The sequence below is a fragment of the Tursiops truncatus genome, chromosome 2, assembly GCF_011762595.2.
Source record: "Tursiops truncatus isolate mTurTru1 chromosome 2, mTurTru1.mat.Y, whole genome shotgun sequence".
Taxonomy (NCBI): Eukaryota; Metazoa; Chordata; class Mammalia; order Artiodactyla; family Delphinidae; genus Tursiops; species Tursiops truncatus.
The window spans coordinates 140,313,032-140,333,707 of record NC_047035.1 but is presented as its reverse complement, the minus strand read 5'-3'; the positions used below and the strand labels follow the sequence as shown (position 1 = coordinate 140,333,707).

Sequence of the window (20,676 nt, the reverse complement as noted above, 5' to 3'; positions counted from 1 at the left end):
CTCTGTTACATTTGCAAGTGTTACAGTTATGTAGAGTAAAGCAGTCTGAACATTAACCAATATTTCCCCAATTGTTTTCCATGGAATCCTCAACTAAGAGATACTTCTATCAACAAGATTCTTATAGCCAAATTTGAAAAATGTCTCCTATTATACCCACATCAAACTGATGAGTCCACAGTAAACAAAAAACAAACAAACAATAAACCCCTAACTTTCTTTAGCTTAGTGTTTCCCAAACGGAGTGGATCATGGAAACTTCTGCATACCTTGTGGGACAGTGTTCCACAGGACACCAGTGTGGGAAGTGCTATGGAGGAAGGCCATGGGGAGTCTCTGGACGTAGAGGAAGGGGTCTCCAGGAGAAGCTGCCTGGCAGGGGCTAAACCACAGCAAGATTCCAGCGCCTAGAGAGGAGGGGGAAGGAATCAGCTGAAATGCCAGGGCTGAGGGCCCTGGAGCAGAAGGGAAGGGTGAATGGGGGAGACCCAGGGCAGGGGGTATAGGGAAGAGCAGGGAGCTGTTTGGATATAGAGAGGAGAGAAGAGGCAGAGGTGACCCTGAGAATTCACACTTGGGGAGGTAGGAAATGGGAGAGCAGAAAGGTGGTGACGAGTGGGGGGGCAACCCTCATTTACTTATGTACTCTGCCCACTCACCCTGTCACCCTTCCCAATTTATGACTGAGGTGGGTCTAAACCCTGCGGCTTCCCCAAGGGGGTGGGCCTGGAGAGAGAGAGATGGGGACAGCTGCTTCCTGGGGAAGAATAGCCTCCAGAAGGCATACAGATGTTCTGTCCCTGCTATGCACAGATCGTGTGATTATAAAATCAACAGCAGTTGTCCGGGGCCTCTAGGGTGAACTCCGGGTCGGTGCTGAAAAGAAGCAAAGGCTGCAGTCTGAGCTCTAGGCCTGGCTCTGCTAGCCACTAAAGGCTGTGCAACTTTGGGGAAGTTGCTCCATGTCTCTGGTCCAAACTTCATCTCTAAGTTTGGTCCTCAAGCCCCACTTCCTCCTCCCTTGGTCACATCAGCCACAGCCATGACATTTCTATCCCTTGCCCTGGTGCCAAAGGCCTCCGCCGGGAAATCGGGCCTCCTGCACCCCATCACTGTCAGGGTCCCTCCGCCCCACGGCCCAGGTTCTCACCTCTGGAAGGCCTGGCGGCAGCACTGGTACACCTCAAAACTGCTGCTGCTGAGGGTCGTGTTCAGGAGGGACACACAGTCGACCTCAGCCCCCCGGGCATGTACAGGATCCCTGCGCAGGGAAAGCAGCTGGTGGGCAGGGCGCAGCCCCTCACTACCCTCCAACCTCACCCAAGGACTTCCAGAGAGGCCAGAGCCCCAGTGCCTGGCCCTGGACCAGGGCCAGCTGGAGAATCAGGGCTCTGAGTCCTGAGCCCACCAGGCCTGCACTCACCTGCCACGCAGGCATTCACCAGAGACAGACACACAGGCCCCCGTGCAGAGCACCCAGAGCATGATCTGGGAGAAATTGCTCTTCTGCTGGGGGGCCATGGAGGCTGCAAGAGGACAGGAGTGCTCAGGGCCAGAACTCAGCATGCCCCTCTGTCTGTATCTGTGCCTCCGGCTGCATCTGCTGACACCCCTTTCTCTTCTGGGTGGCCAGAGGGACAGACGCTGTCCTCCTGACGCTTTTGAGTTTGGGAGTCCTCCTTGGCCTGAGTCGGGCCCCTAGGTAGCACTCCACGCCCCCCCACATGCCATCAGTGGCAACTGTAGGAAGAGAACGTGAGTTTGGAGTCAGGCAGACCTGGGATTAAACACAGGTTCAGCCACTTATTAGCTGAGTGACTTGGGCCATCATTCACTTTTGCAAGACTCAGCAAAACGGGATGGTTACACCACCAGGCAGGGAACTGCAGGGGGTGGAAATGTTTTTTGTAAAGAGCTGAGAGCTGTGCAGAGCCTTCTCCCCTAGGCCCCTCCAGGCCTGCCTGTCCCTTGTGGGTACGGGAACTAAAGCCTCAGAGGGCAGGTCACCACCGCACCTCCCGACCCTCCCCAGAGCCCTGAGCCAGGCTTGGCCTATAAGGCCAAGGTGCTAACCTCCTGGGCTACCCCAGCAGCAGAGAAATCATGAAATGCCAGGGCTGGGAGGAAGCTCCACGGCCGCCTTGTTCAGGCTCTGCCTTAGACTAATGGGAGAACTGAGACCTACAGATCCCCAAGAAATATCTCAGAGCCAGGACTAGCGTCCATCCCCGACTCTCCAGGATACCGAGAGGCCCCTATAGGACTCACTCAGGCCTCCCAGCATGATCCCAATGGAGCTGAAGTTGGCAAATCCACAGAGGGCAAACGTTGTATTTCTGCTCTGACCTGAGAAGACAGAAGATGAGCGGGGAGGGGCTTCCCTCAGATGGGACGGGAGTTTGCTCAAACCACCCCTTACCCTGGCCTTAATTTCACCCACTGCCTATGTGCCTTTGACCTTTGAAGCACTCGGTGCTGCCCTTTCCCAGCCCTCCACACCTACCTCTAAGTCAACCCAAGCTGCACAACCTCACAAACATAGCCCCCTCCTCATCTGCCCTTGAATCTCCTTAATTACCAGCCTTTCTGGGTCTGATTCAGCCTGGCCCAGTCTTCTCGCTTTGGCCCTACTAAGCTCTGTACCCAGAAACAGTGGGCGAACGGCCCTTCCCGACATGCTGCAGCCCCGCACCTTTGTTTACGGAGAATGCGCTCAGGCTGAGGTCCTTTGAGGTGCTGTCATGCCCAAAGAGCAGGATGGTGGCCCAGTGAAGAGAAGGAGGGATTCAGAGCCCAGTCGGCGTGGGTTCCAGGCTTGTCACGGCCTATTTCAGGTTGAGCAAGTCGATAGCCTCCTAAGTTTTAGTTTCTCCATCAGGAATGTGGGAGTAATAGTAGCTGCCTGGAGAGACTGTCATAAAGATCATCTAATGTACAGGAAGTACCAGGCACAGGGGAGGTATTTAAGCAAGGTAATTCTCCTTCCCTTTTGCTCTGAACGGTTGTGTAATTCCTTAGAAGTGTTAAGAGCCAAAATGGAACAATTTGGAAAAAAAGATTGGCTTAGACCCATACCTCACACCATATAAAAAATTAATTCTAAATCACTGAAGCAGATTAATATTTTAAACATCAAATAATAGGAAATATAGAATAATTATTATTGTTACAAAATAATATTATTACTCTCATTTTGGAGAGGAGCAAACTGAGGCTCACAGAAGTGACTGAGGAAGTTCACACAGCAAAAAGGCAGCTGTGTCAGAATTTGAACTCAGTTTTGTCTGACTCCAAAGCTCATGATTTTAACTACTTCACCATATTGTTTCAGGAATTTAACCCTTGCCAGATTTTTGGAATGGAGATAACTTTCTAAATTTAGATATTATAGCAGAAATGCAAAGATTTGGTGTAAATTTTGTGTTTAAAAAAATCTCTGAATACAGAATGAAGGGGAGAAAAAAAGACTAGGAAAAATATATGTAGAAAATGTAACAGAAAAGGGTTAATATCTTTATAACACACAGAGTTTATACAAATTGATGAAAAAATATTAAGGTACCTGCATTCTGCTTACTCACTTACAATCACCCCCCCAATCTGCCCAAGTAATCTTAAAATGTCAAAAGTCAAATCTTCAGTAACTTCCTACTGCTCCTCGGCCTGTGTCACTCTCTTTTACAATAACCACCTGTTCTAACCTCACTGCTCTCCTCTCAGTTCTCCAAACAAGTGCTTTTCAACCTCAAGGCCTTTGCACGTGCCTCTTTCTTTGCCTGGAATGCTCTTCCCAATTTCTCCTGGCCCCTCCTCCTCCCTGCAAATCTTGGCCTAATAACCACATCTCAGGGAGGCCTTTTCTGACCAGCTCAGTCAAGGAAGACCCCCTCCCTGTTTCCTCTTATTGTTTCCATCAGAGAACTTACCACAAATTGTGGTTTTAAAATTTTTTATTCCTTTGCTTTCTTGCGTTTTGCTCGTGTCTTTCACTACGTGTAAGTTCCATGTCACCAGGGACCATGTCTGTCGAATTCCCCTTTTTATCCCTGGTACCCAGCAGAGGGCCTGGCACTTCAGAGGTCTCAACAAATACTTGCTGAAGGAATGAAGTTCATTTAAAAAGATCCCGAAGGCACATCTCTATCTCTAGAGAAGGGAGTGATACTGGAGCTGAAAATGAGGAGTGAGGGGAAACCTGGGCTTTTTACTCCATACAAACTTTTTTTTTTTTAAACTAAAGAGTACATTCCTTTACAATTAAAAAAGTAATTTAAAAGGCAAGAAAAAAATTTTTTATTAAAAGTTCCTAGTAACCCAGTAACAAATGAAAACAATGAACTATTATTTGCCCCTTAACGTATCAAAACTTTTTTTTTTTTTTGAGAGGCTACTCAGCCCTGTTCAGTGTGTGGTAAAATCAATGCTCACAGGCACAGCTGGGGCGGTTTCAGTTGTTACAATCCCTTGGGAAAGATACTGGCAGCAACCACACGAGGATCCGTGCCATGTGATTCAGTCATCCCACATCTGGGAAAGCTCCTGAGGAAATGCTCGGAGAGGAGGGAGAAGTCCTGTGCAAAAAGCTATTCATTTCAGCGTTGTGTATAATAGCCAAATAATGGAATTACATGTTATATTGTTATATTTATTATAATATAATTAATTATAATTATATTATATATTATAATAGCTGTAATTTGGGGATGATAAGATGATGGGTAATTTTGTCATTCTCAATCATGTTACATACAGCTGTTATTATTTTAGAGAGTTTCATTTTAGAAAGCTTTTATAGTTTTTTTCTTTTTTTTAATGTCTTAACAGGGACTTCCCTGGTGGTCCAGTGGCTAAGACTCTGCACTCCCAATGCAGGGGGCCCAGTTTGATCCCTGGTCCGGGAACTAGATCCCACATGCCTCAACTAAGACTTTGCATGCTAATTCGCATGCCGCAACTAAAAGATCCCACGTGCTGCAACTAAAGAAAAAGATCCCACGTGCTGCAAGTAAATAAATAAATAGATAGATAGATAAACAAATAAGTCTTAACAGAAGAAACAAACCCCTGAACTGAATCCAATATATTGAAGATGAATGTGGTGGTGAGGTCTCCCCGTTTTACTCTCTTAGCTCATGAGATGCTCCCATCCATTCCTTCGGGGTAGGTGTGGCAGGTTCTACACTTGTTTTCCAACAGAAGAGGCAAGGTGCAGCGGCTGGCCCAGGGCCGCACAGGATGGTGGCCTGTCTACAGCTGGAGCTCAGATACCTCCAACGGGGCTCTTTCTCAACCTCAGCCTCCTAAGAGGCCTTGAGAAAGATGGCCTCTGAAGCTGTCTTGTTGCCAGGGCAACGGGATGTGGGAGGTTGAGCAGACCCTCAGTGTGTCTCAGCCAGGCCCACAGGGGAGCCGCTGCATCACGCCCTGCCCCAGGGAGGGGACAGGGACACTCACAGAGATCCACTGCTTCCTGGAACCGGCCCACTCCTCGGCGCCCGTCGTTCAGAAACAGCTTCATTCCCAGCAGCTCAGCCACCACCGGGCAGCCCTCCCAGGCCACTCCCATCAAGAAGGCCACTGACCACAGGATGTAGGAGCAGATGAGCCTAGGCATGAGGCAAGAGGAGTGGCTGGGACTGGGGTTGGCCTGGGCTCTGTGGGTGTCCACCCACCATCACCCACCGACCAGGACCACCACCTCCACAGGCTGCGGGGGTGGCCGGAACTGTACCTGGAAGCTGAGCCCCTGGACGTCCATCACGTCTCCCAGCCAGGAGAGGGCAGCATTGATGAAGGCCAGCACAGCCAGAAAAGCAATCAGGTTGGCTGCGATGTTGGTCACGACCCTCACGGACATGGCAGCCCCACTGCTAGCTGCTTCTAAGAGGTTTTGAGCATCTCTGTTGATGGGATCAAGAGCCATCATTATTGGCCTATCTCCACAAACAGCAGGGCTCCCCACCCTGCAGGCTCAAAGAGGAACCTTGGACAGAGCATTTCAGAGCCAGTGGTCCTTGTTTTCCCTCTGAGGCCAGAGACAGAAAGAGCCTGGCCCAAGCACTAGGATAAGACCCAGACTCCTAGCCCAGATGCTGTCCGAGACAGAAACCACTAGCCACGTGTGACTTTTGAGCACTTGAAAGGAGGCTGATCTGAATTGAAATGTGTTGCAAATATACACACCAGATTTCAGAGATTGAGTCCAAAAAAAAAGAAAGAATATGAAATACCTTATTAATAATTTTTATATTGATTACATGTTAAAATGACAATACTTAGGATATATTTAGTTAAATAAAACATTTTATTGAAATCACCTGCTTCTTTTTTACTTATTAAAAGATGACCTACTAGAAGATTTTAATTATAGATGTGACTCATATTTCTCTAGGGCAGTGCTGCTCTAGACCTTCAGGAAGTTGTGCGGTTGGGGATGCCCGTTGTATCCACAAGCACATTTGTCAAAAGTCGTGTCTTTCAACATTTTTTAAGAATTAAATGTTACACAAAGGTTGCTAAGACTATGATAAAGAGATGTTAGGAGGTGAGAGAAATCAAGGACAGTGCTCAACACGTCAATGCGATTGACACTGGGGATCAGACCTCAAGGCATGTAGAGAAAGTGGTGTGGAACTTTTTAATGACCCTCCTCAACACATACACACACAAACACACACACACACACACACACACACACACACACACACACACACACACACCAGGCACAACCCCAAGAACCAGGTCACTTGCCCATGCCTTGACTAGTCCATGTTTCCTGCTGGTCAGAGACTGGAAAATAAGAAGCGAGAACTGGAGTCTGTATCTTCACAAGTGAAGCTGCGACCAGGGCAGTTAGAGAGAGAGGAAGTGGGCCGCGCTTGGTGAAAGACAGAGATGGGCAGAGAAAATAGGACCTGCTGTTGCCCCCACCTCTGCTCCTGTCTCTGCCCCTCCCCCCCACTCCCCTCTCTGCAGACCCTCCTGCTGTGCTCACCTGTAGGTCAGTTTCACTCCTTCCTCACCCCTGAACTTGGACTCCTCCACCTCCGTGTAGAGGGCTAAGGCACAAGGGGCAGCCTTCACAGAGGCAGCAATTAAGGAGGCAGCATCGATCTGCAAGAGTGAGAATGAGGGTTATAGAGAGATGTCAGGAAAATGTGGAGGTCAAGAAGTGTGGCCCAGGGCAGCAGGAGGACATGGTACTCTACCCTGCTGGTATATCACCATCATCAGTACTGCTGTCACTGTCACTGATAATAGTAATACATTTTATGTGTAGAGGGTTACAGGCTGTATGCACAGAACCTTCTATTCCCACACCTCCCCCAGGACTTCAGGAAGTTAGGCAGGGCAAGTACTGTTATCTCACTTGACAGACAAGGAAACTGAGGCCCCAAAGGGTTAAATATGACTTGCCCAAAATAAAGGAAGGAAAGGAATTAGACCCGTTGTGTCTTTCGGCTCCAAGTTCAAGGTTCTTCCTCCCTTTCTAGGCTGTCTCTCTTTGACCACTGATCTGAGGGCTGGTTCATCATTGGCTGAGGGGTTTGTGATGGTTTCAGACAAAGCTCACAGAACCTGAGAGTTGGAATGGATCCAAGATGTGACCTAACTTGACCTCATAGTAAAGGAAAGCCTTCCCTCTAGAGGATCCTTCCTGTCACTTACTGTGGCAGGGAACTCACCACCTCAAGGCAGCCCATCACCTCTACTCCTGCGGTCCGAGAGCTGTTTCTAAGGAAATCTGCCCCTACAACATACAACACCCACCCTTTGACCCTGGGTCGGTCTCCTGGAGCCACGCTATAGAAGCCCTCACAGCAAGATGCTGGAGCTGCCAGACCCCCGGGATTCTCCCTTCCTGAATTTTCATTCTCACTGTGGTCCCAAACCCCCTGCTTCCCTGTTCTCTTCACAGAGATGGAACACTTTTTCACCACTGTGTTATTTACCAAATGGGAGAATTAGAACCAACCCAAACATCTGACAATGGGGGGATGGCTATGCATTGTCAAGCTGCCATCAAAAACAATGGTTACCAAGGCTTCACAATACTGTGGAGAAATGCCTGCATACTTGCATATAGAGCATACCCACAATGATAGGGAAAAAAACAAACTCCACAACTATGCATAAAAAGAAGATCAGAAAGAAATACACTGAAATGTCAACCAGTTGTCTGTCCCTGGCTAGTGGGGCCAGAGTGATTTTCTTTTCTTTCAGCTTTTCTGTATATCTCTAAATGTCCACATGATATATACTGTCTTTATAAGCAAAAAAGTAAAATAGACTTCTTCTTAAAGTTTGTAATAAATCAACTGCAGTTTTAAAATTTTAAATAAAAAGGAACTAAAGGAGGGGAGGTAAGTTTAAGTTACATGTTCAGGCGAATAAAACAGACGGCCAATGAAGCCCAAGGAAGTACCAGGAACTACTGATGAGGAACCAGGCCTCAGAGACCCTCTGAGGCTCTGAAAGCCTTGTAATATCCTCCTCCTTCTTCTTTTAAAGCCCCTTTGTTTCCTTTCAGCGGTAAGCAGAAACCACTTAAGATGTGTACCAGGTCCAGCACCCACCTGCCACGCGCCCCCATCACAGCCACTGGGTGTGCAGGCCTTGCTCCTCATGGAAATAGCCAGCCCCAGGCAGGTGTCCTCTCTGGACCTTCCAGGCCAAGCTTTGGGACTTTGCTGGCCTCCTCCTCAGCCACCCAGCTCCAGCGGGCACAATACCACATCTGGAATCTTGGGAATTTCCCTTCCACCAGCCAGGACCCTCCCCTTTCCTCCAGCTTGGAGGCTGCATCTGGTTTGTCAACTCGAGTCTCAGTGGGGAGCACACCTTGCACATTCATGGACACTGTCCTTTGAATGGACCAGTCGTGGCCACTGCCTCAAATGCCCCAGGCAGTCATTTCCTGCTCATCTTGGAAAGGGCTGAGTCCTGCACTGGCAGGGCTCCCGGGGGCACTGGGTCAGCCCACACACGGCCTCTCTGCTGCCAGTTATGCCTCAGGGCCATGACATTCTCCAGCGCTGCCTCCAGACACCGGGTCAGGAATGCCTTCTGTCCCAGCATGACAGGGCCCACTCCTGCCCAAGGCCCTCCTTCCTCTACCTAAAGGTGTCCTATGTGAAGAGGGATAGAGGGTAGGAGCCATCCATCTGAACTTTCAAAAAGGTCTTTACTGAGAAAAGAAATAAATCCAGACACTCCAAACCATAAAATGGGCCAGTTTTAGAAGGCTGGACTTCTGACCCTAATATGTCAGAGAAAGAACAACCACTTTTTCAACACCATGTCAGGTGTTTTTTTGTTTTTTGTTTTTAAGATTTTTTTTGATGTGGGCCGTTTTTAAAGTCTTTATTGAATTTGTTACAATATTGCTTCTGTTTTATGTTTTGGTTTTTTGGCCGTGAGGCATGTGGGATCTTAGCTCCCAGACCAGGGATCGAACTCTCACCCCCTGCATTGGAAGGCAAAGTCGTAACAACTGGACCACCAGGGAAGTCCCTTGCCAGGTGTTTTCTGTTTATTATGGCATTTAATTCTTAGACTGCTGTGAGGTGGGCAGTAATTCCACCCATTTTACAGGTGTAGAAACTAAGCATGTGGTTGACTCTTACTTGGCCCTGCTTGGGCCTCCCAGACCCTGCCCCAGGGGCTCCCACTCTTGCACAATTGATTGAGAAACATCAGTGGCCATCCCCTCAACCCATCCTGTGTTCACAGCCCAAGGCACACATCTGGATCTCTACTCACAATGATCCCGAGCCAAAGGGGTGGGTAGGGAGACCAGTTTCTGGGGTTTTAGCAGAGAGGGCTCGTGCCTACCTTAGAGTGTTTGGGAAACACACTGAAAAGGGACATGTATGTGGAGGTCACAGTGAAAGGATTCAGTCAAGTAACACTTGGGACCTCAGACCAGGGAGAAGGTCTCGACCAGTGTCATCTGATACAAATATAGCACAACTGTGATTTAAGTTTTCTAGGAGCCAATTAAAAAAGTAAAAAGAAACAGATGAAATTAATTTCATTAATGTATTTAATTTAACCCAATATACCTAACATATTGTTTTCTACTCTTGTAATCAATGTAAAACTTATCAATAAAATATATTAATTGATTTTTTCCATACTAAGTTTCACAGCAGATCTCATTTCAGACCGACCACATTTCAAGGGCTTAATAGCCACTTAATAGCTAGTGGCTGCTGTGTTGGACAGCACAGGTCTAGAAATATCCACATTTTAGCAATAGGAGGGGTGCAGGGAAGAGCCAGCCAGAAGCTGAGCATCAAAGAGAAAGGAGGAGAGAGAAAGGGGGGATTCTCTTTGGAATTCAGGGTCTAAGGGCAGAGCCCAAAATACAGTGAGGAACTGCCTGCAAGAGGGCATGAAAAGAGAGAGGGGAGAGGGTGGGAAGGGCTGTGGGAGGAAGCCCCGGGGGCTTCTGTAGTGGCGGCCAAGAGCCAGGCGGGGGCAGAAGAGAGCTTCTCTGTGACCAGCCTGGAGGCTGATCCAGACGCCGAGGGAAGGAAGGTGGACTAGGTGCCTTTCACCAGGCCAGCTATGGTGGTAGCCTGGGGCTTCCGTACCAGAGGCTGTGGATGGAGACCCGCGACCACTAGGCTGATCCTGGTGGCCTCTGCACATTCTGTAGAGCTAAAGGGAAGTGGGTACCAGGCCCCTTCAGTGGGAAGGCCCGCCTGCCTGGGGCTGGGCCTGGACTCTGGCCTGGGACAGGGAAGGAAAGGAGGCTGAGCTGTAAGGCGATTGTGGAAAAGGGAGAGAGTTCTTCCAGTACTTTAGTCTTAAGTAATGGCAACGACGCTTATGCGATAGAAAGAATACCATTCTTTTAACTGGCTTGTGGAACCCAAAGCAAGGTTAAGACATTTAAAGGCTCTAAGTCCCGAAGATAGGAGGGCAACCCCTCCCCCAATACACCACCATGAAAAAAGTTTCAGGAACAAAGTTTCAAGTTTTCATTTTTGAAATATCAAATTCCTTCCAAAATCAATTGGTGGTGAGGTATGGGGGAGGGGTGTGGCATGCATCAGCTCTGATGGGCCCTTCCTAGGCCTTGGTAAGAAAAGGTGCAAACCAGATGACCTCTAAAATTCTAGGTGGAGGGTGCTGGGCGGAGAAGACAAAGCCTCAGAGTGCAAGGGGCCTTCTTGAAAAGTCACGAGGCAGCAGCCATCCTGCCCAGACAGCTCTGTGGGTATGCGGAGCTGAGCCTCCTGGTGTGGCCCAGGTGTCCTGAGGGAAGGAGGGACTGAGGGGCAGGTTAGCTCATCCCCTTGGCCATCCTCAAACACAGAGATGAGAAAGACAGGTGGAATTTGAGACCAATACTGGTCATTCTTTCATCCCCCGACCCATTCACACACAGCATCAGGAGAGCCTGGGCCCTGGGAGAGGCAGGCTGCCCTTCTCCAAACCAGCGCACGGAGGCCCACCTCACCCTAGGGACTGTGACCGTGCATTGCACGGATGAACTTACCCAGCTCATTCCCTTACTGCTCTACATTTATGTTTCTTGGGTTGTTTGCTATTACAAATAATGTTGGAATTTTGCATCTTTTGACCACTTGTGAAAATGTTTCTGTATCATAATATTCCTAACTAGATCAAAGAGGAATATTTTTAAATTGACTGATAGGTGTTTTCCAAAAAGGTTAGAGCAAATTACACTCGAATAAAGAGTATGTGGGGCTTCCCTGGTGGCACAGTGGTTAAGAATCTGCCTGCCAATGCAGGGGACACGGGTTCGAGGCCTGGTCCGGGAAGATCCCACATGCCGCGGAACTAAGCCCGTGCGCCACAGCTACTGAGCCTGCGCTCTAGAGCCCACAAGCCACAACTACTGATCCCAAGTGCCACAACTACTGAAGCCCGCGTGCCTAGAGCCCGTGCTCTGCAACAAGAGAAGCCACTGTAATGAGAAGCCCGCGCACTGCAATGAAGAGTAGCCCCCGCTCGCCGCAACCGGAGAAAAGCCTGCACACAGTAACAAAGACCCAACGCAGCCAAAAAAAAAAAAAGAGTATATGAATGCCCCTCAGCCTTGCCGTTTAGAGGCATGTAAAATTTTGCATATCCTTGAGAAGAAACATAAGTTATTATTGTTTTAATTTATCAGTGAGCTTGAATATCTGTTTATCATTTATGAACTTTTCTTTCTTGATCAATCATTAAACTTTTAAAAAATTGTGATTTTTTTCCTTTCAGAGGTTTTTCATTTTTATTAGTTAGCTCTGTCAACTTTTTCCTTTACACTTTCAGATTTCATGTCATGCTCAGAATTTTATAAGAAAAAGGCAAGTTGCAGAAAACTGAATTACCTCACCTTTAGTAAAAAAAAAAAAAAGCAAGTATATTCAGTTATATGTACTTAAATGACTTTTTACACAGAAATATCTGGAATGACATATTTTAAGTCAGTGGTTCCCAAATTGAGCGAGTATCAGAATCACCTGGAAGGCTTGTTACAATACAGGACACTGGGCCCCATCCCCAGCATTCCTGATTCAGCAGGTCTACAGAGGGGCCCAAGAATTTGTATTCCTAACAAGTTCCCAGGTGAAGGTGTCGCTGCTGGCCCACTGAGGACACTTTGAGCGCTGCTGTTCTCATCTAGTAAGAGCAGTTATCCATGGGAAGTGGGAGTGAAGTGTTTTGTTTTTTCTACTTTATTCACTTCTGTAAGAAGCAAGAATTTCTTCGATATCTAAGGGGGAAAAATAAGATCTTGAAAGACTTGCATGTGAAAACACAAACAAGTACAGTGTTTTACACAAATGTAATGCATTATTACCAGGCACTTTGTAGGGGACACATTGAAGATTCATCTCTGCTTGCCATGCACTAGTGCTGTGATTGGTTTAAGGGCCTGATTCATACCACTGGAATTTGATTTAGAAACGTACTGTGCTCAGAAAGCTACACAAGTAATCATTGAGGAGTAGAGGAAGGACTTGTGCCCAGAGAGGGTATAAAGGAGAGGAGGTGCGAGGACGGGGTACAGGAAGAGTAGGACAAAGCTCCAGGGGTGGCCTAGGTGGGGGACTGTGTGTCTGAGTTTTGGAGTCAGACAGGTCTGGGCTCAAATCCTGGCTTTGGGCATCTCACTTACTCTCTGAGTCTCAATTTCCTCATCCTTGAAATGTGGATATTAAAACACTGAGCGCTTTGCCTCAGTAAGCAGAATACTGGAAACCTTTGTTCCTACTAGCCACTTGAGAAGCCCAAACGGTCCAGCCCACCTGGCCTGCCTTACTCACGTGAAGCTTCTCCTCCCACCATCACAGCAGCCCTGGTTTAGGACGTAGCCCATGAGAGAAGACCCCAGATCGCTCTGGCCAGGAGCTGTGTGGGGCTCCCACAAAGGTGGGTTTCAGGTTCTTGGTTTTCAGCAAGCAGAAGGAGGGCTCTACATACCCCAAAGGAGATGCAGGCGTCCAGCAGGCTGCCGGCAATGGTGGCGTAGCCTCTGGTCATGACAACGTGGATTTCAGAGAGTGTCATGTCTGCCAAGTAGGGCCGGATCAGTAGAGGAGCCTCAGTCTGCAAACGGGAAAGAGGTCAAACAAGCAGCGCTGGTCAGGCTAGCACGGGCACTTGGGGTGTACCCCCTCCACCTGGGAGTGAGCAGGTCACAGCGAGGGCTGGGGACCCCAGGGGAAGAGACAGCAGGGTGGGGTGAGGACCAGAGTCTGTACTTGGCTGAGCCTCTCTGAACCTCAGCATCAGCCCAGCTCTGTGGAAGGACCCCCAGCCCTTCCTGTGGGCCTGATAACGCTCCCCTGTGTCAAGTGCCTCCCACGTCCAGGCACCCAGCTAAGCCCCTCACACACATCACTTACAACCTTCTAGGAAAGAAGTGGTCGTCTCCACATTCCAGGAGAGCAGAAGGTCAGAGAGGTTCAAAGAATTACCTCTGTTCGTGCAAAAGACCAGAAGCAGATGTAACTCCAAGCCTGACGTTTAGTGAAGCCATGGGAGTTGCCAGAGAGAAAGGAACTGGGGCATTCGATGGCATGTTTAGTTCAGGGCACGTGGGGAAGCCTGTAGCCATTCGTTTATTCATTCAATAAATAATTATAGTATATACTATGTTCCAGACTGTGCTATGGAATAGGGATAGAGATGGGGGAGGTGGAGGGCAGATGGACAAGGCAGGGTAAGCAGTGGACCTCAGCAGGCAGAGGCATGATCTGACTTGGGTTTTTAAAGGGCCACTCCAGGGGACTTCCCTGTCTGTCCAGTGGTTAAGACTCTGCGCTTCCAATGCAGGGGCGCAGGTTCGAACCCTAGCTGGGGAATTAAGATCTCACGTGCTGGGCTTCTCTGGTGGTGCAGTGGTTAAGAAACCGCCTGCCAATGCAGGGGACACGGGTTCGAGCCCTGGTCCAGGAAGATCCCACATGCCACAGAGCAACTAAGCCCATGTGCCACAACTACGGAGCCTGTGCTCTAGAGCCCATGAGCCACAACTACTGAAGCCCACATGCCTACAGCCCATGCTCTGCAGCAAGAGAAGCTACCACAATGAGAAGCTCACGCACCGCACCAAAGAGTAGACCCTGCTTGCTGCAACTAGAGAAAGCCGCGCACAGCAATGAAGACCCAAAGTAGCCAAAAATAAATAAATTTTTAAAAAAAATCCCACATGCCACATGGCCAATAAATAAATAAATTTAAAAAAAAAAATAAATAAAGGGCTACTCCAGCCTGTGTGTGAAGGATGGGTAGGGGCAGCAATGGTGGCAGGGAGAACAGAGAGGAGGTGGTTGTCGTGTCCAGGTGAGAGACAAGTGTGGCTCATAGCAAAAAAAAAGCAAAAGGGCAGCAGGGCAGGTCTGGGATGTGATGTGGGGCAGAGCTGTCAGGACTTGCTGATGGACTGGATGCAGCTGGGAGCAAGGGAAGCAAAGGAAGGAAGGATGACTCCTCGATTTTTGTCTAACAACCTCACTGAAGACGTTGCCATTTACTGAGAAGGGAAAATCTTGGAGATGTGCATGTGTGTTGAGGGAGGGAATTAAGGGTTCTGCTTGTTTGGACTTGCCTAGTAAATTATCTAAGGATATCCAAGTGGAGGGTCAAGGGGGCAGTTATATATATATCAGACTGGAGTTTAGGGGAGAGGAAGTATTTAAGCCATGGGGCTGGGGCAATCCCCTGGGGACAGACTGTGGCCAGAGAAGAGAATAGGGCCCAGGCCTGCCAACACTGAGCTTGAAATGATACCACTAATCCTTGAAGGTTCCCCGTCCCCGTGAAAGTTAATTCACCTTTGGAGCTCTTTCGGTTATCGTGTCATATTCACCTAAGATTTGTCTTTTCTCAGCAAAAACCATTGATTACATTTGCAGCATTTTACATAAAATAAATGCTGATACTGAAATATCTTTTTCTCTTTTGCCTCATTTTGAACAACTAAGGGATTTTGGACTATTTATCTCAGAGCACATCTGTCTTAATTGGCTTAAAAAAAAAAAAACCTTTGAAATCTACACACTTGCATCATAGCAAAAAAGATGCAAATATCCTCCAAAGTTTCCTAAACTGCCCAGTGAAATATGGCATACTTTGGCAAGTATGTTTTTTTGGTGACTTACATGTTGGGCAGATGGGCCGGGATTCTGGAACAGTCACCAGAGTCTTACCCCTAGGAGGGTCCGGCCTTCTGCAAGGGACTCAGGACTGATAGTCCCTTCAGAGTCACACTTAGATTGGAAAATACATTTTCAGAAAGAGGGAGGGGGAAAAAAAGACAAACTGATGTTGTGGAAGGAACCCTGTCCAGGAAGAAGAAGACTTGGATTCTAAGTTCTGGCTTATGTTGTGGGATCTTGGCAAGGCATTCCCAGCCCCGAGCCTCAGTTTCTGCCTGTATTAAGAGGAGAACATTGGACTCCATCTGTAGGACTTGTGAGTCTCTAAGCTGATGAAGACAGCCTAGACCTAGGGTGGGAAGAGGTACCAGGGAGATACTATCCTCCTTGGCACGACCCAGGCAAGGAGTGTATCCCCAAATGGAGCATCCCTAGGGCAGCAGCCTTTGGTGACCCTGGGAGAAGGTTTGATTGGCTCTTCTGCTGACTGAATCAGAGCTCTAGGGACCCAGGGCACCCGCCCTCCTTGAGGGAAGGAGGCTGCAATACTGACCTGGCTCACAAAGATGGTTCAAGCCACACTCAGGGTCTTCGTGGCCATGGGGCCCATGGTGGCCTGCATCAGCCAGGAGATCTAGAAGGAAGCAGGGTGCTCTTTGTGGATTGGTATCAGCAAGCCCCAGGGACAGAGAGAGTCAGGGGTGGAAGTACCTTAAAAGTCTTCCTTCCAACTCCCAACCCAGGTAGAACTCCCTTACCTACATTTCCCCAAAGGTCCATTCATCTTCTCCTTCCACACCTCCATTGATGGGGGCTTATCATCCATGAAAAAAGGATTCCCTGGTCAAATATATTTGAGAATTGCTGTACACACACACCTTGGAGATGACCAATACTTACCAGTTTATTAAAGGCTCTGAGAAGTCCTGCACAAAACTTGTTTAAATTTGTTTAGCCTGGTGTCTAGCTTAGCTTCATAAAATTATTTGACCAAGGGACTTCCCTAGCGGTCCAGTGGCTAAGACTCTGCGCTTCCACTGTAGGGGGCGCAGGTTTGATACCTGGTTGGGCCATATGGCGCGGCCAAAAATAAAATAAAATAAATAATTTGACCATGGGATCCCTTTACCTAGTAGCATTTATTAACTTGCTGTGAAACTAGAGTTTTGTGAAAGGCTTTGGGAAACACTGTATTAAAAAGTTCTTTCTTTTAATCAACATGAAATCTGCTTCCCTGGAATTTCTCTCCACTGCAGGTACCTCTCAGGCTGCCTTTTCCCTAACCTTCCATAAGTGTTTAGAATCCTACCCGTAACCTTCTTCACCCTGGCCTTCTCTTTTTTGGCCCTTCATCCCTACTTCCTTCAGCCATTCTATGGAATGTATGGTCTCAGGCCCTTTCAAACTGAACCCACTGATAGTTCAGTTTGTCATAGCCCCTTGGTTGAACACATTCTCCAGATTTGGGGATAATTGTCTCCCTTAGGCCATGCACTGTGCACTCTTAACATAACCACAGGCTGCACTTCTGGCAGCTGCCTGATGATACTGGTTTATTCTGAGCTCAATCAGCTAAAAACCTCAGAATCTCTTGTCCAATGCTGTCTGTCTCCTGCATCCTGGTTTTGTGCAGCAGATTTTATGAACATAAGCACAGGATTTGACATTTATATCAGCTAAGTCTGGCCCACGTGACCCACTGCTCTCAAGATCTTTTTGGTATAAATTATTTTTTCCCCTAACACTTCTCTTCAATGCAGCCCCAGTTCTGTAAACTTCCCTCCCCCAAAGACCCCACTGGATTTTGGTGCCATTTCTCCTTAGTAGCATGGCAAGAGACTCTGTGAAAAGTTGTTTTGTTAGTAGTAGACTCTGAGAGAAGGCTGGGGAGCAGGGGATGCTGGAAGGTCCAGGCCCTCAGAGCAGGGGATTTGGGGAGGGTGTGGGCTTGGGAGCAAGGCATTCTGGGAGAGTGTGGTTCCTGTCAGCCTGTGATTCTGGGAGGGCCCAGGCTGGGACCTTGAGAACTCACCTTCAGGATCACCCACTGCATGAGGCTCACATAGTAGAGAACGGACATGGCACAGATGAAGAAAACAATGATGGGCAAAACCTGCCAGCAAAGAGCACAGACCCTGGGGTTAGAGGCAGATAGGTGGCAGGGTACCACGCAGGGCCTCGGAGGCCCCAGACAGCCACTTCATCCAAGGGCTTGCCACTCAGAGACCCAACGGGGTCAGGGAAGAAGCTCTGAATTCAGTGCATGAAATCGCATATGGGGCCTCTCTGGAGGCAGCTGTCCTCTCTGTTCCCCTCTAAACATTAACCATCCACCCAGGCATCCCTTGGGCTGTGGTAGAGAAGCAGGACTTGAGTCCACCACTTTTTATCACCTGCTTCTTTGTCTGTAAAATGGGGAGGAAGTGACTACCTCTCAGGTTGTTGTGAGGGTTTTGGGAGCTGGCTCAGGGCCCAGCACCTTCCTAGCACAGGGTCCGTCCTCCACCCTGAGCTCAATCCTTGGCCCATGACGCTGGCCTTAACCTCCCTCCTGTGCTTCGGGCCTGAATCAGAGGCCCTCATCTTTCTAGTGTTCTACTTCCACTCGGTGCCAGTGAGCTCCGAACGACACTCACTGTGGAACAGCCATCTGCATTTCCTCCTGTCACCCTCTTTCCTATTACCAGGCTTATGACTGCTTTTCACTTACTCCAAGCCTCTTCAATTTCTCCTTCAAAGCTTCCTCATGTCCATTTCCTTCTCTCCAGGGCCTCCCCCTCCCTGCCCCACACTTCCTTGTTACAGTCTGACTTAGAATAACAAGGACTGGCAACAACTTAAATGTCCCTCAGTGGAGGACTAGTTTGATAACCTACGGTGTGGCTGTGCAGTGGTGCACTCAAAGTCAGGAAACAAGAGTGAGGAAACTCACTAGGAGTAGTTTGGGGATGATTTTCAAGATAGATTGTTAATGAAAAAAGAGGGCTTCCCTGGTGGCACAGTGGTTGAGAATCCGCCTGCCAACGCAGGGGACACAGGTTTGAGCTCTGGTCCAGGAAAATCCCACATGCTGCGGAGCAGTTAAGCCCACGCGCCACAACTACTGAGCCGGCACTCTAGAGCCCACAAGCCACAACTACTGAGCCCACATGCCACAACTACTGAAACCCGCACGCCTAGAGCCCGTGCTCCGCAACAAGAGAAGCCACCATAATGAGAAGCCCACACACCGCAACGAAGAGTAGCCCCTGCTTGCCACAACTAGAGAAAGCCCGCGTGCAGCAACAAAGACCCAATGCAGCCAAGTAAATAAATAAATAAATAAATTTATTAAAAAATAAATGAAAAAAGAGAAGGTGTAGAACAGGGTGCATGGTGTGCTACTTTATGAGTAAAAAAGGTGCGGGTGGCATTGCAGGTGCTCTTGTGTGGGCACAGATATCCTTAGACAGATATGCAAATGACCAGGAATGGCAGCTACCTTGGGGAAGGAACTGGATGACTTGGGGGTCAGGGGTGGGAGGGAGATTTACTTTTTACCAAATCCCCTTTTGTACAGTTGGAATGTGCTATCTGTTCCAAATAGCTTTAAAATAATAAGTTATGCAGAATTAGTAATAACATGGGAGCATTCTTATGCTAGAATGTTAAGTGGGGAAAATGGAATATTAAAAGCACAGAAGGAAGGCTGGGACGCATACACCCAAATAGTCAAGGTAGTTGCTTCTGTGTGCTGGGACCGTGGAAACTTTGTTTTCTTCTTTCTCCATTTCTAATTTCTCACCTGCTCCTATAATTTTCTATCAGAGGTGGACACTTCTCAAGGGAGGGGAGCACGGGCACAGGAGAGCATTGGGGGCACCTCATCAGCGCGGTTTTGGACTTGCTGGGTTTGAGATGCCTGTGGGTTTGAGTGGACTGTGGACTGGGCAGGTGGGCAGAAGGGCCGGCAGCTCTGAGGAGAGGTCTGGGCCAGGGCTCGGTTGAGGGCAGGTTGAAGCCACGGGGCAGATGCAGTTCACTGAGGAAACTGCCCTGGAAGAGAAGAGCAGTGGCTGAGGACAGGGCCCTGGGGTGAGCATCCCTGAAGGGTGAGAGAAGGAGGAGGAGCGCGTGGTGGAGACAAAGAAGAAACCGAGTGGTTGAAGGACTTCCAGGAAGGGGTGCAATGGAAATTGAGGGCAGCTTTTCTAGAAGGGATGGTCCATCAGCTGTGCCAGATGCATCAGAGAACCCAGTAAGGACTGAGGTGGATGCTTGGCTCCTAGCGATTCAGGGCTCCCTGGTGACCTAGGTGAGAGCAGTGTCAGGAGGGATGGGCACAGAGGCCGGGTATCAGCGAACCAAGGAGGGAGTGGGACCCGAGGAAGTGTAGAGACAACAGGAGAAGCTTAGCTGTGCTGGAAGGAAGAGGGGCTGCCAAGAGGGATGAGGGGTGGAGGAAGAGTTGTTTCCATTGTTCAGAAGGAGAGTGTAGAGCAATCAAGTTCAAGCTCTGGTTCAAAATGAATCGGGACTACAGAGTGGTCCCTGATGAGAACAGAGACTCTGCCTAGGCAGCTCCCCTGGAGAAGAGAAACATGCCCTGCTGAGGTTGTTTTCCCTTTCCCGTCCCAGATGAATGCCGCGGGTTCTGTCTGGATCTGCTCCACTTGACATCCCTGTCACCAGCTTCACTGCATGGGAGTGTCACCTGACAGGGAACGCAGGCACTGGGTGGAGCAACTCTCTTCCTGCCCTGTGACTCCCCAGGCCGCCTGGTGCTGGACACACCCCCCAACACAAGGGTGGTGACAGCATCCTGCTCTCCCTGGGAGAAAAATGCAGAGAGGATCACGTACTGTCTAGACTGCCTGTTCAATTTATCACGCGAGGGACCGCTCGGCAGCCTGGCAGGTTAGCACAGATGGCTCAGGCCAGCAAGGAGAGGGCCCGGGGCAGCAGAACCCGACTGCAGAATCGGGACTTTCTCCTGGCAGCAACCAAGAGACATTTTCTAGCTGGGAGATGGGGATCTTTGGTGGAAGAGAAGCTGGGACATTTAATACTA

At 48.8% G+C, this 20,676-nt stretch overlaps 1 protein-coding gene across 1 annotated transcript in view; it reads right to left on the bottom strand.

The window, feature by feature from the left end:
- Nucleotides 1–272: 272 nt before the first annotated feature.
- SLC28A1 (solute carrier family 28 member 1) overlaps nt 273–20,676 on the bottom strand; it is a 47,298-nt gene continuing 26,894 nt past the window's right edge. Inside the window, 12 exon segments of the mRNA XM_073799909.1 lie at nt 273–876; nt 1,151–1,244; nt 1,247–1,261; nt 1,428–1,526; nt 2,269–2,346; nt 2,693–2,782; nt 5,269–5,606; nt 5,727–5,900; nt 6,995–7,113; nt 13,447–13,572; nt 16,180–16,260; nt 17,659–17,739. Coding sequence (XP_073656010.1) covers nt 804–876; nt 1,151–1,244; nt 1,247–1,261; nt 1,428–1,526; nt 2,269–2,346; nt 2,693–2,782; nt 5,269–5,606; nt 5,727–5,900; nt 6,995–7,113; nt 13,447–13,572; nt 16,180–16,260; nt 17,659–17,739 — 1,368 coding nt within the window. The 3' untranslated portion in view covers nt 273–803.